Source organism: Panthera onca, chromosome B4, assembly GCF_046562875.1.
Source record: "Panthera onca isolate mPanOnc1 chromosome B4, mPanOnc1 haplotype 2, whole genome shotgun sequence".
Classification (NCBI taxonomy): domain Eukaryota; kingdom Metazoa; phylum Chordata; class Mammalia; order Carnivora; family Felidae; genus Panthera; species Panthera onca.
The window spans coordinates 9792014-9809667 of NC_138345.1; the positions used below are offsets into that span (position 1 = coordinate 9792014).

The following is a 17654-nucleotide window of genomic DNA, read 5'->3' on the forward strand; positions in this document are numbered from 1 at the left end:
CACAGCTTGTGGGTTGGAGCCCCGTTTCAGGATCTGTGTTGACAGCTTAGAGCCTGGAGCCTGCTTCAGATTCTCTCTCCCTCTTTCTCTCTCAAAAATAAATAAACATTAAAAAAAATTGTAGTAATTGAGAGGAAGAGTTTAAATACACATAGCGTTTTTAAAGAATAATTTTATGTCTACTAATTCAGTAATTTAAAAATGGGGTTTATACTTTTGTGTGACTCTGCTGTGTTTAATTTTTTCTAGTAATTCAATCTTATCACACTTTACAAAAGTATTGGCCTACAATGCACTGGAAACTAACAAAAAAAAAAAAAGAAAGAAAGAAAGAAAAAGAGAAAGAAACATGGTTCTTCACCATTGGAGAGAGTTCCTGCCTTGCCTAGCAAACAGGAGCCTGCTTTGGCAGGCTAATGAATCCTCTGATTGCCAAATAAACACTTTGCACAATCAATCATCATTCAATATGTTTTTGTCGTAGCGGTAACCACTTTGAATTAAATTAACAAGTTATGAAGTATTTTAATGTGTGTCTTCAAGTGAATTTGCGCACACCTAATTCCACCTAGGTCTGCTGGTTTTGATTCAGGGATAATAGTGAAAGGCTGATCTTTTCCTCTTAGTGATTCAAGGTCAATATTCCCGGTTAGGCATCCTTCTCCAGGAGCAGATGCTGACATTGTCTCATTGACTGGAAAAACTTGGCAATTGTGCGTGGCTTTTCTCTAAAACTCAGATTTCCCTTTTAAAAACCACTGAGGAGGCCTGTCTTTAAGCACACAAACAGCAGAGCAATCTGAAACTGCCATTTAAAGAAAAACAAAACAAGATTATAAGATCAATGTTACAGGTTTTATTCCCTGGCCTGGGATCCAGGGACTGTCTGAACAATACATCCTTCTTCTGGGCATTCGTTTGTCCCTGTTGGTGTAAGCGGTGAATCCTAACAAAAGCAGACGGGAAATTCAAAGAAGGACATTACGCAGCTTTGAAAATCTCCTCTTCTGTGGCCGTACAGGAGTTAAAGCTTGAATTTTCTTTTTTCCCACCGTATGTATCAAATTTGGCCTGTGATTCCTTTGCATGGCATGAAAAGCAGCCGGCTGGGTGTGAGTCTCCTGTCTTCCTTTCTCACTTGTAAAATATGCCTGGCAAAGACCCCACTCTCTACCCACCCCCCCCAATCCATTTTGCTCTCCCGTTCAGCTGACTACCACTCCAAATACAAAAAGCATTCCTTCCCAATTGTTAGAAGGGCCTTTGCATCAGTAGAAAATATTCAGTACGCGCGTAGACCCTGAGTAACACATTTGGCCTTACCCTACCCTGAGCAGGTTTTGTAGCTGTCTCTTCAGAGACCCTTTAGAATTAAAACAATAAACAATAGCATTTTTTTCCTAGTGTCCCATAGTAGCAATTCTCAAGTCATGGATGTAGCACCAATACCCACATCTCTGTTCATAGTCCCTTCATTGCATCAGGTGTCGGGAGGCAAACGTGGAAGAGCTTGAAATTCCATTCAAGTTAGATTCATTTATTTAAAAGAAGAAGAAGAAAAACCGACCATCTTTGGAAGTTTGTCTCCATGGGCATCATTAATGTGAAGATATGTGGAATACACATTTTATGTAACTGAAGATTAATGGTTAACTATTCAGGTACAGATTTCGTACGGCGGGAGCTGGTGCGCGGTGCAAAACAAAACACAGCAGCTGTGTTCACCGCCTGGTCACTCTGTGTAAAGTAAATACGATAGAGACACGCTGCCCAATTTACAAAACGTCAGCTTCCGTCCATCTGAGCATATCGATGTTACCAACAGTTAAAAATGCATTCCACTAGCCTGTCTTAAGGCAAGAAGTCTGCGTGGCATTTCCTAATTCCCAATATTGATATCCAATATCTAACAAGATACAAGCATACTTCAGTCATATCCCGGCTTTGTGGAAAAAGCAATCTCAAATGTGGCTTTTTATGTTTGGCTTATAACAACTAATACGATAGAAAAGCTTTAAGAACACTTAAATACATGCATGTCGATGCCTTACTGAATATCAGGGTGCCTTTACAGACAGCCATAAATGAAAAATAATAATCACAGTGATCTCACTATTTTTGTTTAAAAGTCAGTCTAGCGTAGGGTTGCCAGATGCAAGAAATAAAAACACAGGATGCATAGCTAAAGTTGGCATTCAGGGGGAAAGAAGCAAATCATTTTTTTATTATAAGTATGTCCCATGCAGTATCGGGGAGGGGGGCATACTTCCACTAAAAACGTACTCGTTGTTTCTCTGAAATCCAATTTTAACAGAATGTGCTATATTTTATCTGGCAACCCCTGACTACGATATTCGCCACACTGAGGTTTGCTATGAAAAGCACGCAAAGCTGGATCCTATTTTCAGGGTCAAGAGCAAGTGCTTGGAGTTGAACTCATTCCACCTGCCAACTTTAAAACTCTGGCACATCAGCAAGACCAGGAAAGGTTCTTTTACAGAAATAGACTGTATCTCCAATTAGTCGTTTCAGTTTCTTAAAGGGAGAGAGGAACCTTATCCACTTGAGGAGAAGTTCAGAGCTGGCAAATAATTAAAAGAAAAATTTGGGACAAGCAGAAGGTGAAAGACTCTTTTTATCAGGAAGTAACAGAATTAGGAACAAATAAGTGCGAAGCAAGACTTTCTAAAAGAAAAAGAAAACATTAGTATAATTATATTCCTAGGAATCAGGAGACACACAGAATGAAAAAGAGGACATAAAAATGTATACTTTACCCCTTAGCGAAACTGCTTTTATTATTATTTTTGGTACTTTGTAAGTTCTGGACCCTCAGGAAGCTACACATTTTGTGGGAGGGAAATTTCCTGAGACCTCACACCTGTTTTCCAAACCTCTGTTCAATAGCCAGTCGAACATCCAGCTGATGGAGAAGACTGCTTTCTGTTTTTCTTTAGCTAACTCACAGCCCCAAGTGCAGCCTGCTCCTCTAACATGTAAGATGAGCTTCCACAGATCCTCAGCTTTGACCATAACCATGTGAGATGCACTATGGCCTGGGTAAAACTGGGTTGCTTTTTGTTTGGATTTGGGTTTTGGTTTCTGTACCTGGAAAGAGGAAATTAGTTCTATGAATGGGAGAAAATTAGTTCTATGAATGGGAGAATGATGAGTCTTTTGCTGGTAATTGTAGGACAATTAATGAACACTGCTTTATGTGGACTGAATCTGTCTTTAACACACAGGGACCATTCCAAACAGCCAACTATTGATGAGCCATTATAACCAACGACAAAATAATCTGATTTTTTAAAGGCGTAATTGTGTCAAAATATGAGAAAAAGAACGCAAGTAAAATTAAATCTCGTAGTTCATACGGTGACAGAGAGGAAGATTATATTTTTTGGCCCATGTCTTCTCAAGGCGAAGCGTAACCTTTTATGTTTTATGTATAGAAATTTTATTATTGCTTTTCCTGAGTTATAGGTGAATAGTTGGCCCAGTTTTGAATAGGGCAGTATTTTTGTCGGTTTGTTTTTAGTGAGCACCCCACAGATGAAGCTGATGGGCTTTTTCTTAGTAGGAAGGATCCATATGATGGGCAGCTGTTCAGAATCAGGAACATAGTACCTGGAGGACTGGGGGTGGGGCGGCGGGGGGAGGAATCTGCCATTACTCTAGGGGGCTTGTAAGAAAACACGTGGTCCTCAACATTAGGAAAGAGAAGAGCAAAATATTCAGCCTGTTTTGGACTCAATGCAACCTTTAAAAGATTATTCACCTCCCTCACCACCAAATAGTTCCAGGATGTGGATTTTAAAGTGTGTCCCTGAAAGCTAGGGTCTGTCTAGGGAGCCCCGGGAGTGAAAGCATGAAATTCAAACAACCCCTCTTACCCATCCCTAACCTGACGCCAGCCAGCCCCAGTCCTACCCCCCTGCAGGTGTTCTCTGCTTGAATATTCCTCTCCAGAAGGAGGACACGCCTGCAGTAGTTGGTCCAAAGGCACGCCTTCTAGATCCCACACCTCCCCCTACAGGTGACCAGCCCTGTGAGCTCAGACCATTGGCTCACTTCACGCATGCGCAGATGTCCTCCTTGGCATTAACAAACTGGGGGTGCTACTGCTAATTTACCTCATTAGCAAGTTAGTTATGAGGATTGAACGAGTTAATAACCCTAAAGAAATTAGAACAGTTCCTTCTACCTCGTAATAAACTTTCACTCTTATCTCTTTCTATACTTGAACTTGGTGCCAGATTTAATGCCAAGGAAAGATTCTACTGCCTTTAAAAAGTTTCTGGAAGAACTAAGCTTAAAAACATTATTTCATAATTTATGAGCATGCTTTGGTCCTTTTGTGGTTTGATTGGAAGCCAAGTCCCTCCCCCTTTCACCCATTAACCCTGAACTCCCAGAGTTAAGGACGCCTTTCTCTTCTTTCCCCAGATCTGAATTCAGGGGTCTGGTGGGTTAATGATAAAAAGACAATGTCATTATAGTCACAGTAACAATTCATTCTAATCTTTTGTTTTTCTCTTGCTAACTTTCTAAACGAAGAAACATTTTATTAATTAAGCATTAGAAACCTTTTGGAGGTACACTGCACACATGCTATTGGGTGAAGGTTGGGGATTAGAAGCATTATGTATACGTTTACCCATTATTACGCTACGTAATAATGATGAGTATAATACATATAATGTTATGTATAAGGATACGGCCCAGGAAGAAGCATGAAGCCCCAAAGGGGCAATGATTTTGGTAAAAGATATGAACTAATTTTTAATTTTAGCATAAAGATGGTTGTACTTCTGAAGCGAGTCATTTACAGCCACTAAGGAAAGTATATGTAACTATAGAAGAACAAACATATGTCAGCTGAGCGTCTGCTGAATATTTTAAGGATGGGGTCTGTGGAGAAAAGAGGGATGGGGAGCGGATTTAAAGTGCTGTGAGGGGCATCTCGAGTTGACTAGAAGAAATTCCTGACTATAACAGCAGGATGTTTCCAAGAGCTGTCCCGTCATCTTTCCTTATGGAGACTCAGGGAAGAATAGAGATCTTTTCTTTCTTGATATGTTCTGCCTCAAGGCAAGAGACTGGAACGGAACCTTCCTCTTGGCTGACGATTTTTGGTAGTCAGGTCATCACAAACAATATTGAATTGTACCATGAATCTTTACTCTTCCTGGTGGGGCAAGTCCCCGGTTGGTGCAAGTGTATCCTTACCCCACTCACACTGGTTAAACTCCCTTTTCAACCAAGAGAAAAAAGACCCAGATAAGGGCCTTTAGTTTTACGTGTCTGGGGGAAATTCTTTCATTAGAACAGTGAAGCTGATTTTCCATTTACGGTAATGATCTTGAAAATTCCTTTTAAAATAAGTGTAAGAAAAAAGAGAAATTTGACATAAAGAGAGTATCAAGTAAAGCTCATGTGGCATGTAGCTAGGAGGAAAATCTTGGTGGCCCGAGAGACACTGGTCTGGAGCCCCCTGTACCGGATGATATGAAGGTCTTCTAACTCCAGAGACCTGTGACGACGGCAGAAAGAGCTTAGGCTAGAACCGCAGGGAAAGCAGAAAATCATGCTTAAGAGGCAGTGCTTAGAAAAATAAGGAATCCGTAGGCTCACAAAGAATCTACATCAGCACAGAGAGGAGGGCTGGAGATGCCAGAGGAAAATAATCTTGTTCTTGATACACGATTTTTTGGTTTTGGTTTTGTTTTTGTTTTTAACATCTGCTATGCACGGTTTCAGATGATTATTGAAAGGATGTTCAGCTTATTAAATAAAGGACAAAAGGTACACAACGTGAGGGAGAAAAGCCCACACCCTTTCCCCCTTAATGTTCAGAGAGATCCTACACCTGCCCCCCTTCACGTTATTTACAAACACAAGAAAGGAGAAGACAAGACGAAGAAGGGAGAAAAAAAAAAGTGGTGTAGCAAAATCACTGCCAGAAAACACACAGTAAATTCTAGCTTGTTAAGCAGCCCGTTTCCAAATTATTTTTAAAAAACAAATCCTAACAGTCATGTAGTTACAGCCTCTGAGGGAAGCTCTAAGCCGGATGCTTAGTGTCCCAGAACCCAAGCCACAAAAAAAAAAAGGGGGGGGGGGGAGAGAAAGAAAGCTAACCAGTCTTCTGACTAGGAATATGAAAGCACAAAATCTGCGAGAGACAGGAGGAGTGCCCCAGAGGAGGAGGCTGCAGGCAGCTCGCCGTAATCTGTAAATGATTGCTGGTAAAGTCTGGAGGCTTCAGGCTTGATCTGTGTTTGTTCCAAAAGAAAGCCAAGGAGGACGGTGTTAATAAAGAGAGATTTAACCGAGAGCTGTGCTTGGAATAAAGTGGGCTACAAAAAGGTCAAATTTGATCAGTTGGAGCAGATTACAGGGGCTTTCAAAGGTGGTGTGGAGAAATGAGCCGGGCCCGGGAAGTAATATAGCGCGGGATCGCGGTGGGGGTGGAGAGCGGCCGGGGCGCGCGAGCGCCGCTCGGCCGGGGAAGTGGGCAGAGCCGGCGCCCCGCCGCCCGGCCCGCCGCGAGGCCGGCTCCCCCTCGCCCCGCTCCCCCCACCCCCGGCCTGCGCGCGCCTCCCGCCCTTAGACCATGGTGTCCCTAATCTCCGACTCGGAGCCACTCAAAGACTGGAAAGTTTTAAGGTAGGCCTGCTTTTCTTTCTCTCCCCCGGCTGCCCCCGCTCTCGGCCAAGTTCCTCGCGGCCCGCGGGCGAGCCGGTGCCGTCGGGGCCGCCCGCGCGGGTCCGGCGGAGGGACGGGCGGGGACCCGCCGCCCGCCCCGCCGCACACGCCGGGGCGCGCGGGGAGGCCGCGTCCGCAGGAGGGGGGGCGCGGGTCCGCGAGGGGCCCGCGCTCCCGAGGCGCCGGCCGGCTCCCCCGCGCACCCCGCGTCTGCGGCCCCGGGGCGCGCGGGGCGGGGGGGGGGGAGGGGGGGGGCGGGCGGCCGTGAGCCTGGCTGTGTCTGACTCTCTGGGACTTCGTTCGAAAGGAAGCGAACTTCTTCCGGAAAACGGTATCCCTGCTCCTCTGGCGAGACAGGCTGGGGAGACAGTGTGTTCCTCCCCTCTCCTCTTCTCCCCTCCTCTCCCCTCCTCCTCCCCCTCCCTCCCCCTCCTCCCCCCTCCCCTCCTCCTCCCCCTCACCTCCTTCCTCCCCTCACCTCCTCCTCCCCTCCTCCCTCCTCTTCTCCTCTCCTCTCCCCTTCTCTCCTCTCCCCTTCTCTCCTCTCCCCTTCCTCCTCCCTCCCCCTCCTCTCCCCTTCTCCCCTCCTCTCCCCCTCCTCTCCCTCCCCCCTCCTCCCTCCTCCCTCCTCCCCTCCCCCTCTTCTCTCCCCTCCTCTTCTCCTCCTCCTCTCCCCTCCTCCTCTCCCTCCTCCTCCCTTCCTCTTCCTCCCTCCCTCCTCCCCTCCCCTTCCTCTTCTCTCCCTCCCCCTCCCTTCCTCTTCTCTCCTCCCCCCTCCTCTTCTCTCCTCCCCCTCCTCTTCTCTCCTCCCCCTCCTCTTCTCTCCTCCCCCTCCTCTTCTCTCCTCCCCCCTCCTCTTCTCTCTCCCCCCTCCTCTTCTCTCCTTCCCCCTCCTCTTCCTCCCCTCCTCTCCCCCTCCTCTCCCCCTCCTCCCCCTCCTCCTCCCCCTCCTCCTCCCTCCTCCTCCTCCTCCCTCCTCCCCCCTTCTCCTCTCCTCCCCCCTCTTCTCCTCCCCCTCCTTCCTCCCCCTCCTCCTCCTCCCCCTCCTCCTCCTCCCCCTCCTCCTCCCTCCCCCCTCCTCCTCCTCCCCCCTCCTCCTCCTCCCCCCTCCTCCTCCCCTTCTCTCCTCCCTCTTCTCCCCCTTCCTCCTCCCCCTCCCTCCTCCCCTCCTCTCCCCCTCCTCTCCCTCCTCCCCTTCCTCTCCCTCCTCCCTCTCCTCCCCTCTCCTCCCCCTTCTTCCCCTTCCTCCTCTTCTCTCCTCCTCCCCCCTCCCTCTTCTCTCCTCCCCCCTCCTCTTCTCTCCTCCCCCCTCCTCTTCTCCTCCCCCCTTCTCCTCTCCTCCCCCCTCTTCTCCTCCCCCTCCTCCCCCTCCTCCCCCTCCTCCCCCCTCCTCCCCCCTCCTCCCCCTCCTCCCCCTCCTCCCCCCTCCTCCTCCCCCTCCTCCCCCTCCCCTTCTCCTCCCCCCTCCTCCCCCCTCCTCCTCCCCCTCCTCCCCCTCCCCTTCTCCTCCCCCTTCTCTCCTCCCCCTTCCCCCTCCCCCTTCCTCCTCCCCCTCCCTCCTCCCCTCCTCTCCCCCTCCTCTCCCTCCTCCCCCTCCTCTCCCTCCTCCCTCTCCTCCCCCTCCTCCTCCCCCTTCTTCCCCTTCCTCCTCTTCTCTCCTCCTCCCCCTCCTCCTCCCCCCTCCTCTTCTCCTCCCCCCTTCTCCTCTCCTCCCCCCTCTTCTTCTCCCCCTCCTCCTCCCCCTCCTCCCCCTCCTCCCCCTCCTCCCCCCTCTCCCCCCTCTCCCCCCTCCTCCTTCCCCCTCTCCCCCTCCTCCTCCCCCCTCCTCCTCCTCCCCCCTCCTCCTCCCCCTTCTCTCCTCCCACTTCTCTCCCCCCCTTCTCCTCCCCCTTCCTCCTCCCCCTTCCTCCTCCCCCTCCCTCCTCCCCCTCCCTCCTCCCCTTCCCTCCTCCCCTCCTCTCCCCCTCCTCCCCCTCCTCCCCCTCCTCCCCCTCCTCCTCCCCCTTCTTCCCCTTCTCTCCTCCTCCCCCTCCTCCTCCCCCTCCTCCTCCCCCCTCCTCTTCTCCTCCCCCCTTCTCCTCTCCTCCCCCTCTTCTCCTCCCCTCCCCCCTCTTCTCCTCCCCCTCCTCCTCTCCCTCCTCCTCCCCCCTCCTCCCCCTCCTGCTCCCCCTCCCCCCTCCTCCCCTTCCTCCTCTCCCTCCTCCTCCTCAAGTCTAACTTGGAAAACCCAGTATTAAAAGCTCAACTGACCCTAAAACTAAATGAGAACAGTTTATGAGCTGAGGTCTCTGCTCCTCTTCATCTCTCAGAGGCTCAGAGAAATCGGAACCCATGGAGCTCAGAGTGGCAGAGTTCGTGCATCCCTCCACCCCCCTACTTGGGTCTAAACTGACCCCTTTGGTAGAGTTCACAACGAATTTTAGATTTAACTTGACACCACGTGCTATTTTCCAGCAAATAAAACCACTTCGGGCAGTTTTTAAGATCTAAAAGTGTTAAATTGAGGGATTTTTATTAAACGTCGTTTTCCATGATGCTATTTGTCCCAAATACCTAACCCCATTGGAACCCCATTGGTTCCATTGGAACCAAGCTAAGACCCAAATAAGGAATAGAAGTGCGTACCTTACTGGGACCTCTGTTTCCTGACGTTTATCTTGTATTAATTAGCTGTTACTTATTTCCTTCGTACGAGTTCTCCCTTCGTTTTTGTGTAGTTTTATTATTTTTAAAAGCAACAACATAATAGAAAAGAGCAAATAAAAGAAAAAATGGCCAATCTTCATTTTCTTTTCTTCTTCAAAATCCTTACCTCTTGTTTTCTAGAACTTCGTGTGCTACGTGCTGTACCTCATGGAGTATGTGCCATTCTATAATCTGCCCTTTCTCAAGTTAAATATCAAACTTCTTCCCATGCTTCTGCCTACCCTTCATAACCATAATTTCAACGTTTAGATAAAGCATGGTGATGTTGATGTACCATATTTTACTAAATTACCCTGTTTGTTGAAAATTTAGATCGTTTTCAGTCCTTCGCTTGTGTGAACAACAACACAATGAACATCTCTGTGCTTGTAGCTTTAAAATATACCTATGCATATGCGTTTCTTTACAACTCATTTATTGGGAAATAGTGCACTTGAGCTACTAGTGATGTGTTGGTAGCATTTACTTTTTTTGAGGGGTAAGAAAAAGGGAGAAAGTGTTTTTATTTTCCTACTGAAGGACAACATAACAGGATGTAGTCTTTATTGTCCATGTACCTGTGCTGGTATTTAGATTCTTTATTTGTTTGCAAGAATTCTAAGGTGTTCCACTCCATGAAGGACTTTTGAGAGCATACCAAGCAACCCCCCCCCCCCCCACCGCCATAGTGATGCACTGTCCTGGGTGCTTAGAAAGTCAGAAAGGTTCTGGTGATGCAGACGGTGGCTGCAAGGAGTTGGTTGTTCAGAGCAGACGAGGCTAGGTGAAACAGACCGAGTGCTGTGGGAAAGGTACAGGCAATTACTGGGGTTCCAGAGGAAGGCGGTGTTTCCACCTGGAGCATCAGGAAAGGATTCCTGAAGTGAGTGACATTTTGAGAAAGGTTACTGAAGGATCTGTGCATATAGCTTTTTGCTTTCATCAAATAATTCCCAGGATTTCTAGACGAAAGGGCACGAACATTTTTATGGGTCTGTCCGTGATATTTTCTTCTGTTTGTAGGTTTAAATTTTATTTTTAATCAAGAGATGGTAAAGTACTTCTGTAAATGTTCTCTGATGCAGCTATTAGAGTAAAGTTTATTCTCCTTTTTCTTTAACTGCATTAGTCACCGACTCTTAAAATTGAAATATTTCTTAAGAGTGCTCTTAAAAAATTGTTTTGGGTGGTTAACTTATTAGCATTATTGCACAAGTGGATAAGGTGGGGCCCAGCTTTAGGAATGTGTGTGTTACAAATTTTGGCAATGCAGCCCTCCAAAGGCCTTTTTAGATAATGATCCAAGTCTTAACCCATTTAAAACCCGGCGATAATGTTGTCTTTCCCCTGAATGTGTGCCTAACATAACCAAAGTTGATTTTATGCCTAGAATAAGTAAGGCTTCACAAGCTTGGACTGGCAGGTCCTGAGAAAGAGAAACATTTTTACACTGACCACTTTGGGTGAACACCAAGTTCATTCTGTCCACACCTCTTCTTGGCAAGCATCGTTCCATCAGCTTTTAACTGTGTTTGATCCTTTCCTGGGGTAAGGAATTAGAAAGGGGGTGGTGTTTGGGAATTGCATTTTAAATCCTTAATTGTGTACGGTGAGGCATCTCTTTGGCTAATTCCCATTCATTGAGCCATTCACTCGCCAACACTGAGTGTCTGCCTACCATATGTGGGAGGAGCAAAGATACAACGTGACCTTGTAAGTGGGATGAACCAGCAGATGAAGACGTGTATGCTAATGCCCTCCAGGGTGGTGGTGACAGGAGTTATGTCAGTAAAAAGCTTTGCAAGTTCAGAGGTGAGAGACTCAGTTCCAGTAAAGAGAAGGAGCATCATTTCTGCCTGTGATTAACAAATGAGCAGAGTGCTTGGTATTCAAGGGTAGAAAGGCTTTTAAACCTGCATAGCTTGGCCTATCGTCAGGTGTTTGCCCCAGGTCTGTGGCCTGGAGTTCTGCCAGACCTCTTGCTCCTGAAGTGATCGCAAGATACCATTTCTAAATCCGTTTACCTCACAGTTCAGTGTTTTAAGATAAGGTCTGGTGGTGGGACCCAAGTTCAGGTCCTCAACCTTTCTCGGGAACTTCATATTTGATGTCATTCCATCCTAGGTCCATTTTGTCAAATGGAAAAGTCAAGGCTGGGGATGGTGCTGTTGGCTGTTCTACTTATTGGCTACTTCAGGGGGCATGACTTCCTCCAACATGCACACCAACTAGTTTCAACAGGAAGACTCCCCTCTCTACCATCGAGAAAGCACAAACAGGAAAGCTTCACTCAAAGACTCAGAGTCATCTAAATCAGGAAGAATACTCTGAGCACATAGAGGAGGAGAAATGTGATTGATATGAGAGTTAACATTCATTGATAGTTCTTGAGGGGAAAAAAGTTGACAGTTGGGGGAACTTAACAGGGTGGGGCTCTGAATACCTGGCCTCTCCTGCACCCCTGCCCAGTCCCTGTATCACTTCTGTGGAAGAGTCTGGAAAACCCCAAATCTACTTTAAGTCTCCCATTTAGAGATGAGGAGGTTTGAGGGCCGCCTGGGTGGTCGTTCAGTTGGTTGAGTGTCCGACTCTTGATTTCGGCTCAGGTCATGATCTCATGGTTCGTGGGATCGAGCCCCATGTCGGGCTCTGTGCTGACAGTGCAGAGCCTACTTGGGATTCTCTCTCGCCCTCTCCCCACCCCACAATAAATAAATAAACTTTAGAGGTGAGGGAGTTGAGCCCAGAAGATGAAGTGCTGAATGATCATCGGGACAAGCTGTCTCCGCTCCCCCATCTTCTGTACTGAGCAGCTTATTCACCACCTTTGCTTCTATTTCCATCTCTTCTCCCCTGGTTTAAGATGCTCAGCCCAGACCTGGCATTAGAGCTCCCCAGCATCTCCTCGGTATAGCCGATCCTATGTCCCCCAAATGACTCGAGGTCGCAGACTGTGCATATAATATCTCCACCAAGAATGGCTCTGTTCTGTTGCTCACAGGCTTAGGAATCACATGGGCATCCAGCCGGGTACTCCAGTCGGAAAGCCTTGCAGCCCCCCTTGTCCCTCACTTCCCCTCCTGATTCCATCCCCCACCATCACCGGCTCTTGTTGATCTCAGCTCCCAAACACTCAGGACTGTCCACTTGTCTCCACTTTCCTTGCTATGCTTTTGTATTGCTCGGAGCTCTGCACTGCTTCCTAACACATTTCTCTGCTTCCATTCTTGCTCTTCTAGTCTGTTTTCCACACAAGAGGAATGAGAACACTTTGAAAGCCATGAGTCGGATCATGTGACTTTACTGTTCAAGTAAAAGCCAGTATCCTTGTCCTGACCTACAAGATGGCACCTGACCTAGCCCTCAACTACCTCTCCAGCCTACCTCCTTCTTTCCTACAACTCCTGTTCCTCCAGCTCTGGTCGGCTTTCTCTTCCTCAACCAAGCCAAGCTTAATTTGGCCTTAGGATATTTGCATAAACTAATCACTCTCCCATCCTGGAAATCTTCTCCTTTGCTCTTTGCAGGCAGCATGCTGCTTGTCATTAGTCTTAGCTCAAATTTCATCTGCTAAGTGAAGCCGTCCCTGACCCCCCTAATGTTAAGCCACCCAGGGGCGCCAGGGTGGCTCAGTAGGTTAAGCATCTGACTTCAGCTCCAGTCATGATCTTATGGTATGTGTGAGTTCAGGCCCCGTGTCAGGCTCTGTGCTGATGGCTCAGAGCCTGGAATCTGCTTCAGATCCTGTCTCCTTCTCTCTCTCCCTCTCCCCCGCTCGTGCTCTCTTTCTCTCTCTCTCTCTAGAAATACACATAACAAAAAATTAAAGTCGCCCAAAAGTCTAGCATATCTCCCTAATAGGCTGAACCACATAAAATTGTCAGTATCTAGCTATTTTTGGCTCATAAAAATCTTAATTTCATATAATTCACTGATATTCTCACGGTAGCACTTAACCGATACCTACTATTTTCATATGTATTTATTCTCTCTTTTCCCCATTGGAATATATGGTTTGTGTGATAATTGGTATAAATACAGTACCTAAGATATTTCCTGGTACATAACAGATATTGAATGAATTAATGAATGAATTAATGAAATGGTCAGTGTGTCCCCCTCATCGACTCTACACTCTGTGAGACCAAAGGCTTTATGTATTTTGTTCACGCTCATATGCCAGTATTTGTCCCAGTGGAGGCGGCGTGTTAGGAGGAATGAATGAATGACTCCTGACAGTTGAGTAATCCCATATTCAGGTTCTCATTCCTGTTCTAATCAGCAACATGTCCGGACTTGATAACAGGGAACATGTTTCGATTCTCTGAGAATTTGATAGAGGCCTCTTAATTAAGGAGAATTTATTCTTTCTACACAAGAGAATGATCTAGAGCAGGGCTTGGCAAAGATAGTAAATACTTTAGGTTTTGCTGGCCACACAGCCTCTGTCATAACTACAATTGCTATTGTAACATGAATGTAGCCACGGGCAATATGTAACTGATTGAGCTTGGGCGTGATGCAATAAAACTGTATATACAAAAACAGGAAGTGGGCTGGATGTGGCCCCTTGGCCACATAGCCTACCTTTCACCCAGTAGTGAGGCTAATGACTTGACGAACAAGAAAATAGAAGTGGTTTTGGCCCATAGATGTTTTCAAATCTCCTATGACAAAGTGCATATTATAAACTTGCCTCATTATTGGGGGGGATACATTAAAGGAGACTTATGGGTATTTCAAAGGTCAGAGATGTTATAGGTCATGAGCATGTGACCTCACAAAGATGCGATTATAGTCTGGAGAAAATTTACGGGTTACTGTATCCCTTAAATGTTTGGATGAGTCGTAATGCTATAACAAGATATACTTTTGCCTGTTCCCTTACAGAGCGTGTGAGAAACTCCCATTAATGAGAACAGCACATGTTGATGGAAAAAATAGACCAGATCCTGACATGTTTTAAGTAACTGCTTGGCCTCGTTTTTTTTTTTTTTTTTTCCTCGTTGCTTTCTCTAACTCATTTAGGAGACATTTCCCTTTCACATGCCTGATAAGTCTCCCAAGATGAATTCCAAATCCACAGAGGAAAACATGCTTTGTAATTTTGAATGGATGCCATGTGTAGATGCTCCTAAGCTCCCATTACGTGACATCTTGGAGACGCATGGAGTGGGGAGAGATTGTGTGGAAGCTCTCTGGGTGTCCACCGAGGGTAGGCTAGCCATCTGCAGATCAGGGATTAGCTTCTTAGAGGGGGACCTAAGAACGATTCATGCTTTCTCTGTGCTAGGTATGTTGCTAAGTGCTTTATATTTAATATCTCATTTAACCTTTACAACAGCCCTGCGAAGTGGGTGGTGGTGTTATTGTTCTCATTGGCCACAAAGGGGGCTTGGGTTTTGCTGTCTCAACTTCGAAGAGGCAGAGCACTTAAAAGATGATGTCATATACTGTCCTGACACAGCACCTTTCCTCGGTACATTGGTAGCTTGATGAGGCATGTTGCCTTAACTTAACTGTGTCTCAGATGGGAAAAGTGTGCACCACATCATTCTTCCTATTCCCTTAGGGAAGTTTGAAGAATTGTGACCCAGTTACTGCTGGGTACTTTCAAAAAAACAAAACAAAAAAAAAAACGTTTGCAGAGCAGAGGGGGATGTAGGCTGTGAAAATAGAACATCCAGTCAGAATTCTCTAGGTAGAATGAATTATGGGTTTATGAAAAGCGAACACAAGACCTGGGCCTTTTAAATAATGTATTATATTGGAGAATAATCTAGGATTTTTCGCAAAGCGTGACTAATGTAGCCCGTGACATAACTAATAATGACAAAGGTTATTCTAAAAAGTCACATAAAAATGTAGAGAAATCCCGTTACCTGTTGGTTAGATGCCACTGCCGTTGTGTTTTCGTCCAATGCCAGTGTTGAAACAAAACCAAAAAACCCTCATGAGTTGTTTCCACTCCGTTGACCCAAATAATCTATAGAGAAATATTCAGTTGACAAGCATGTTCCCTGCCCCCCCTCCCTCCCCCCAGATTGGTCTTTTTCTCTCCTGGGCTGAACTGGCAGCATTAAGTAGATCGAAACCAATAAATCCAGATCTTTGGAATCCCCTGTTAGGAGAAACACAGGAGGAAACTCCCCATATGATCAGATAACATCTCCCAAAGGTCAGAGACCACAGTGAAGCTATTTTCCCAAAGTGGAGAAGAATCCTCTGTCCCTTTTATCCCAGCAGTTGGGAACAGAAAGCAGAATGTGCCACATACATGCCTGTCCTCCCACACGTGTGTTCACGCTCCAAGTGTGGGAATACTAGAATCACATGTTGTGAAGGATGCTTCAGGAGAGGGCTTGGGGTACGGGTTTCCTCTCGGTTCTCATGCTCCTGTGTCACCTTCCCTCTCCACGTTAGTGCAACGAGAGAGGGCCCCTCGAGTGATCAACTAATCACTCTCCTTTCTTCAAGTCTGTTAACTGCCCCCCCCCCACACCCTATTATTCCCAGACGGGGGCTGTGTGTCTTGTTTACCACTGTGTCTCCAGCAGAGCCTCGTCCTGACCCCAGTTTGATACTTAATTTGGGCTGAGAATTCTCACTAAAGCCTCCTCCTTGCCTTCCCACGCCACCCCACCCTCCTCTCTACAGGAAGGAAGGTTCTCTTCCCCTCAGTGATCACAGCACCAAATCGAAACCTTAGATCCCCAAGTACAAGTGCACTATTTACTATTCTGTGACATCTTAGTTTTATCAGCAGGCTGAGAACTCTCTGAAGATGGGGAAGGTCCTTGTCCGATTCATCTTGGCACACACTTGCATCCTTTCCATCACCAGCCGGTGCATTTGGTCGAGTCAGTATCTGCACGGACACCCATACATATCTCATCTGTAAAATGAGAGATTGAACCAGATTATATCTAAGGATCCCCGTCTATAAAATTATCTGATCAATGGCAGGTGGAACAAAGAGGCACCCTCCCACAGGACCCACCTCCGAGGCATGCCATGTATCCTTCTTGTACACTGTCAAGTTTTTCTCGCAGCAAAGCCATTCTCTTTATATTGATCCTCATTTTCTTTCAAGGCTCTTTTATTCCCAATCCTTCTGTAGAGTTGATGGACTAAACTGCAAACCTGTTTTCAGATGTTCTGTCTCTGAACCGGGGCTATAATGTAAATCAGCTGTTCCAGGGATGAGTCTTGCTGACACGTACTGACATTAGCAATCATACGACTGGTCCTGGGGGGCTGAATATTGCAATCCATCCAGGTTGCAGGTGTTTTAGTGAACCGGGGCTTTGGAACTCCATTTTGTTTTTCATTGCGCCAGTTTTTCATTCTTATAGAGACACAAATGTCCAAGCCAGAAAGAATTGTCAGAGGCCTGTGGAAACGGCAGTTTTATATATTTTATCATGTTTCCTGGTGGGTAGGTGGAAGGATTTTGTAAACTGGAAAAATGTTGCCCTTGTTTCAGTTTGGTACCTGTCTACACTCCCACACACGTGTTCAGGCTCAAAGTGTCGGAATACTAGAATCACATGTTGTAAAGGGTGCTTAAGGAGAGGGCTCGGGGTACAGGTTTCCTGTCTGTTCTCATGCTCCTGTGTCACCTTCCTTCTTAATGCTTAATGCTTCTTCTGGGACTTGGCACATGACATCTCTTTCCCACTGTCATTAGCATCATTATGGACCATTAACAACCACTGTCCAGGGTCCAAAAGCTGGAATGAGCTTGCCTTCTTCTCCATGAAACACAGGTGTTTAAGAGGTGTATTTTAACCTGAGCTCCTGAATGTCACTTTGCCTGATAATCCTATTCAAATCAGCCACTTGCCTCATGAGAGCTTCCTCAACATGTAGTGATAACTCTACGGAGATGCAATTGATTTACTTTTTTTTTTTTTTAATGCTTATTCATTTTTTGAGAGACAGAGACAGAGCATGAGTGGGGGAAGGGCAGAGAAAGAGGGAGACACAGAATCCGAAGCAGGCTGCAGGCTCGAGCTGTCAGCACCAGAGCCCCTCTCCGGGCTCAAACCCATGAAAGACGAGATCGTGATCAGAGGGGGAAGTCAGACACTCAACCGACTGAGCCACCCAGGTGCCCACAGAGGTGTAGTTTAAAGAACTACTTGGAAGGTGGGGGGTGTTTCCCAGGTGTAATTAATACAGATCATTGTCTTAGCTTCAGTTGTACAACACATTTCGATGTTTGCGTACCGTGTGAAACGATCACGGTAAGTCTA

At 46.6% G+C, this 17654-nt stretch overlaps 1 protein-coding gene across 2 annotated transcripts in view; it reads left to right on the top strand.

The window, feature by feature from the left end:
- CELF2 (CUGBP Elav-like family member 2) overlaps positions 1–17654 on the top strand; it is an 844193-nt gene that overhangs the window by 302821 nt on the left and 523718 nt on the right. The window contains exon 1 of one of the 2 annotated variants that reach the window (XM_078450438.2): positions 6280–6672. The exons of the other annotated variant lie outside the window; for it this stretch is intronic. Within the exon in view, the coding sequence (XP_078306564.1) occupies positions 6620–6672 (53 nt within the window). The 5' untranslated portion in view covers positions 6280–6619. Of the gene's footprint in view, positions 1–6279; positions 6673–17654 lie in introns of those variants that run through there. 2 annotated transcript variants of the gene reach the window in all.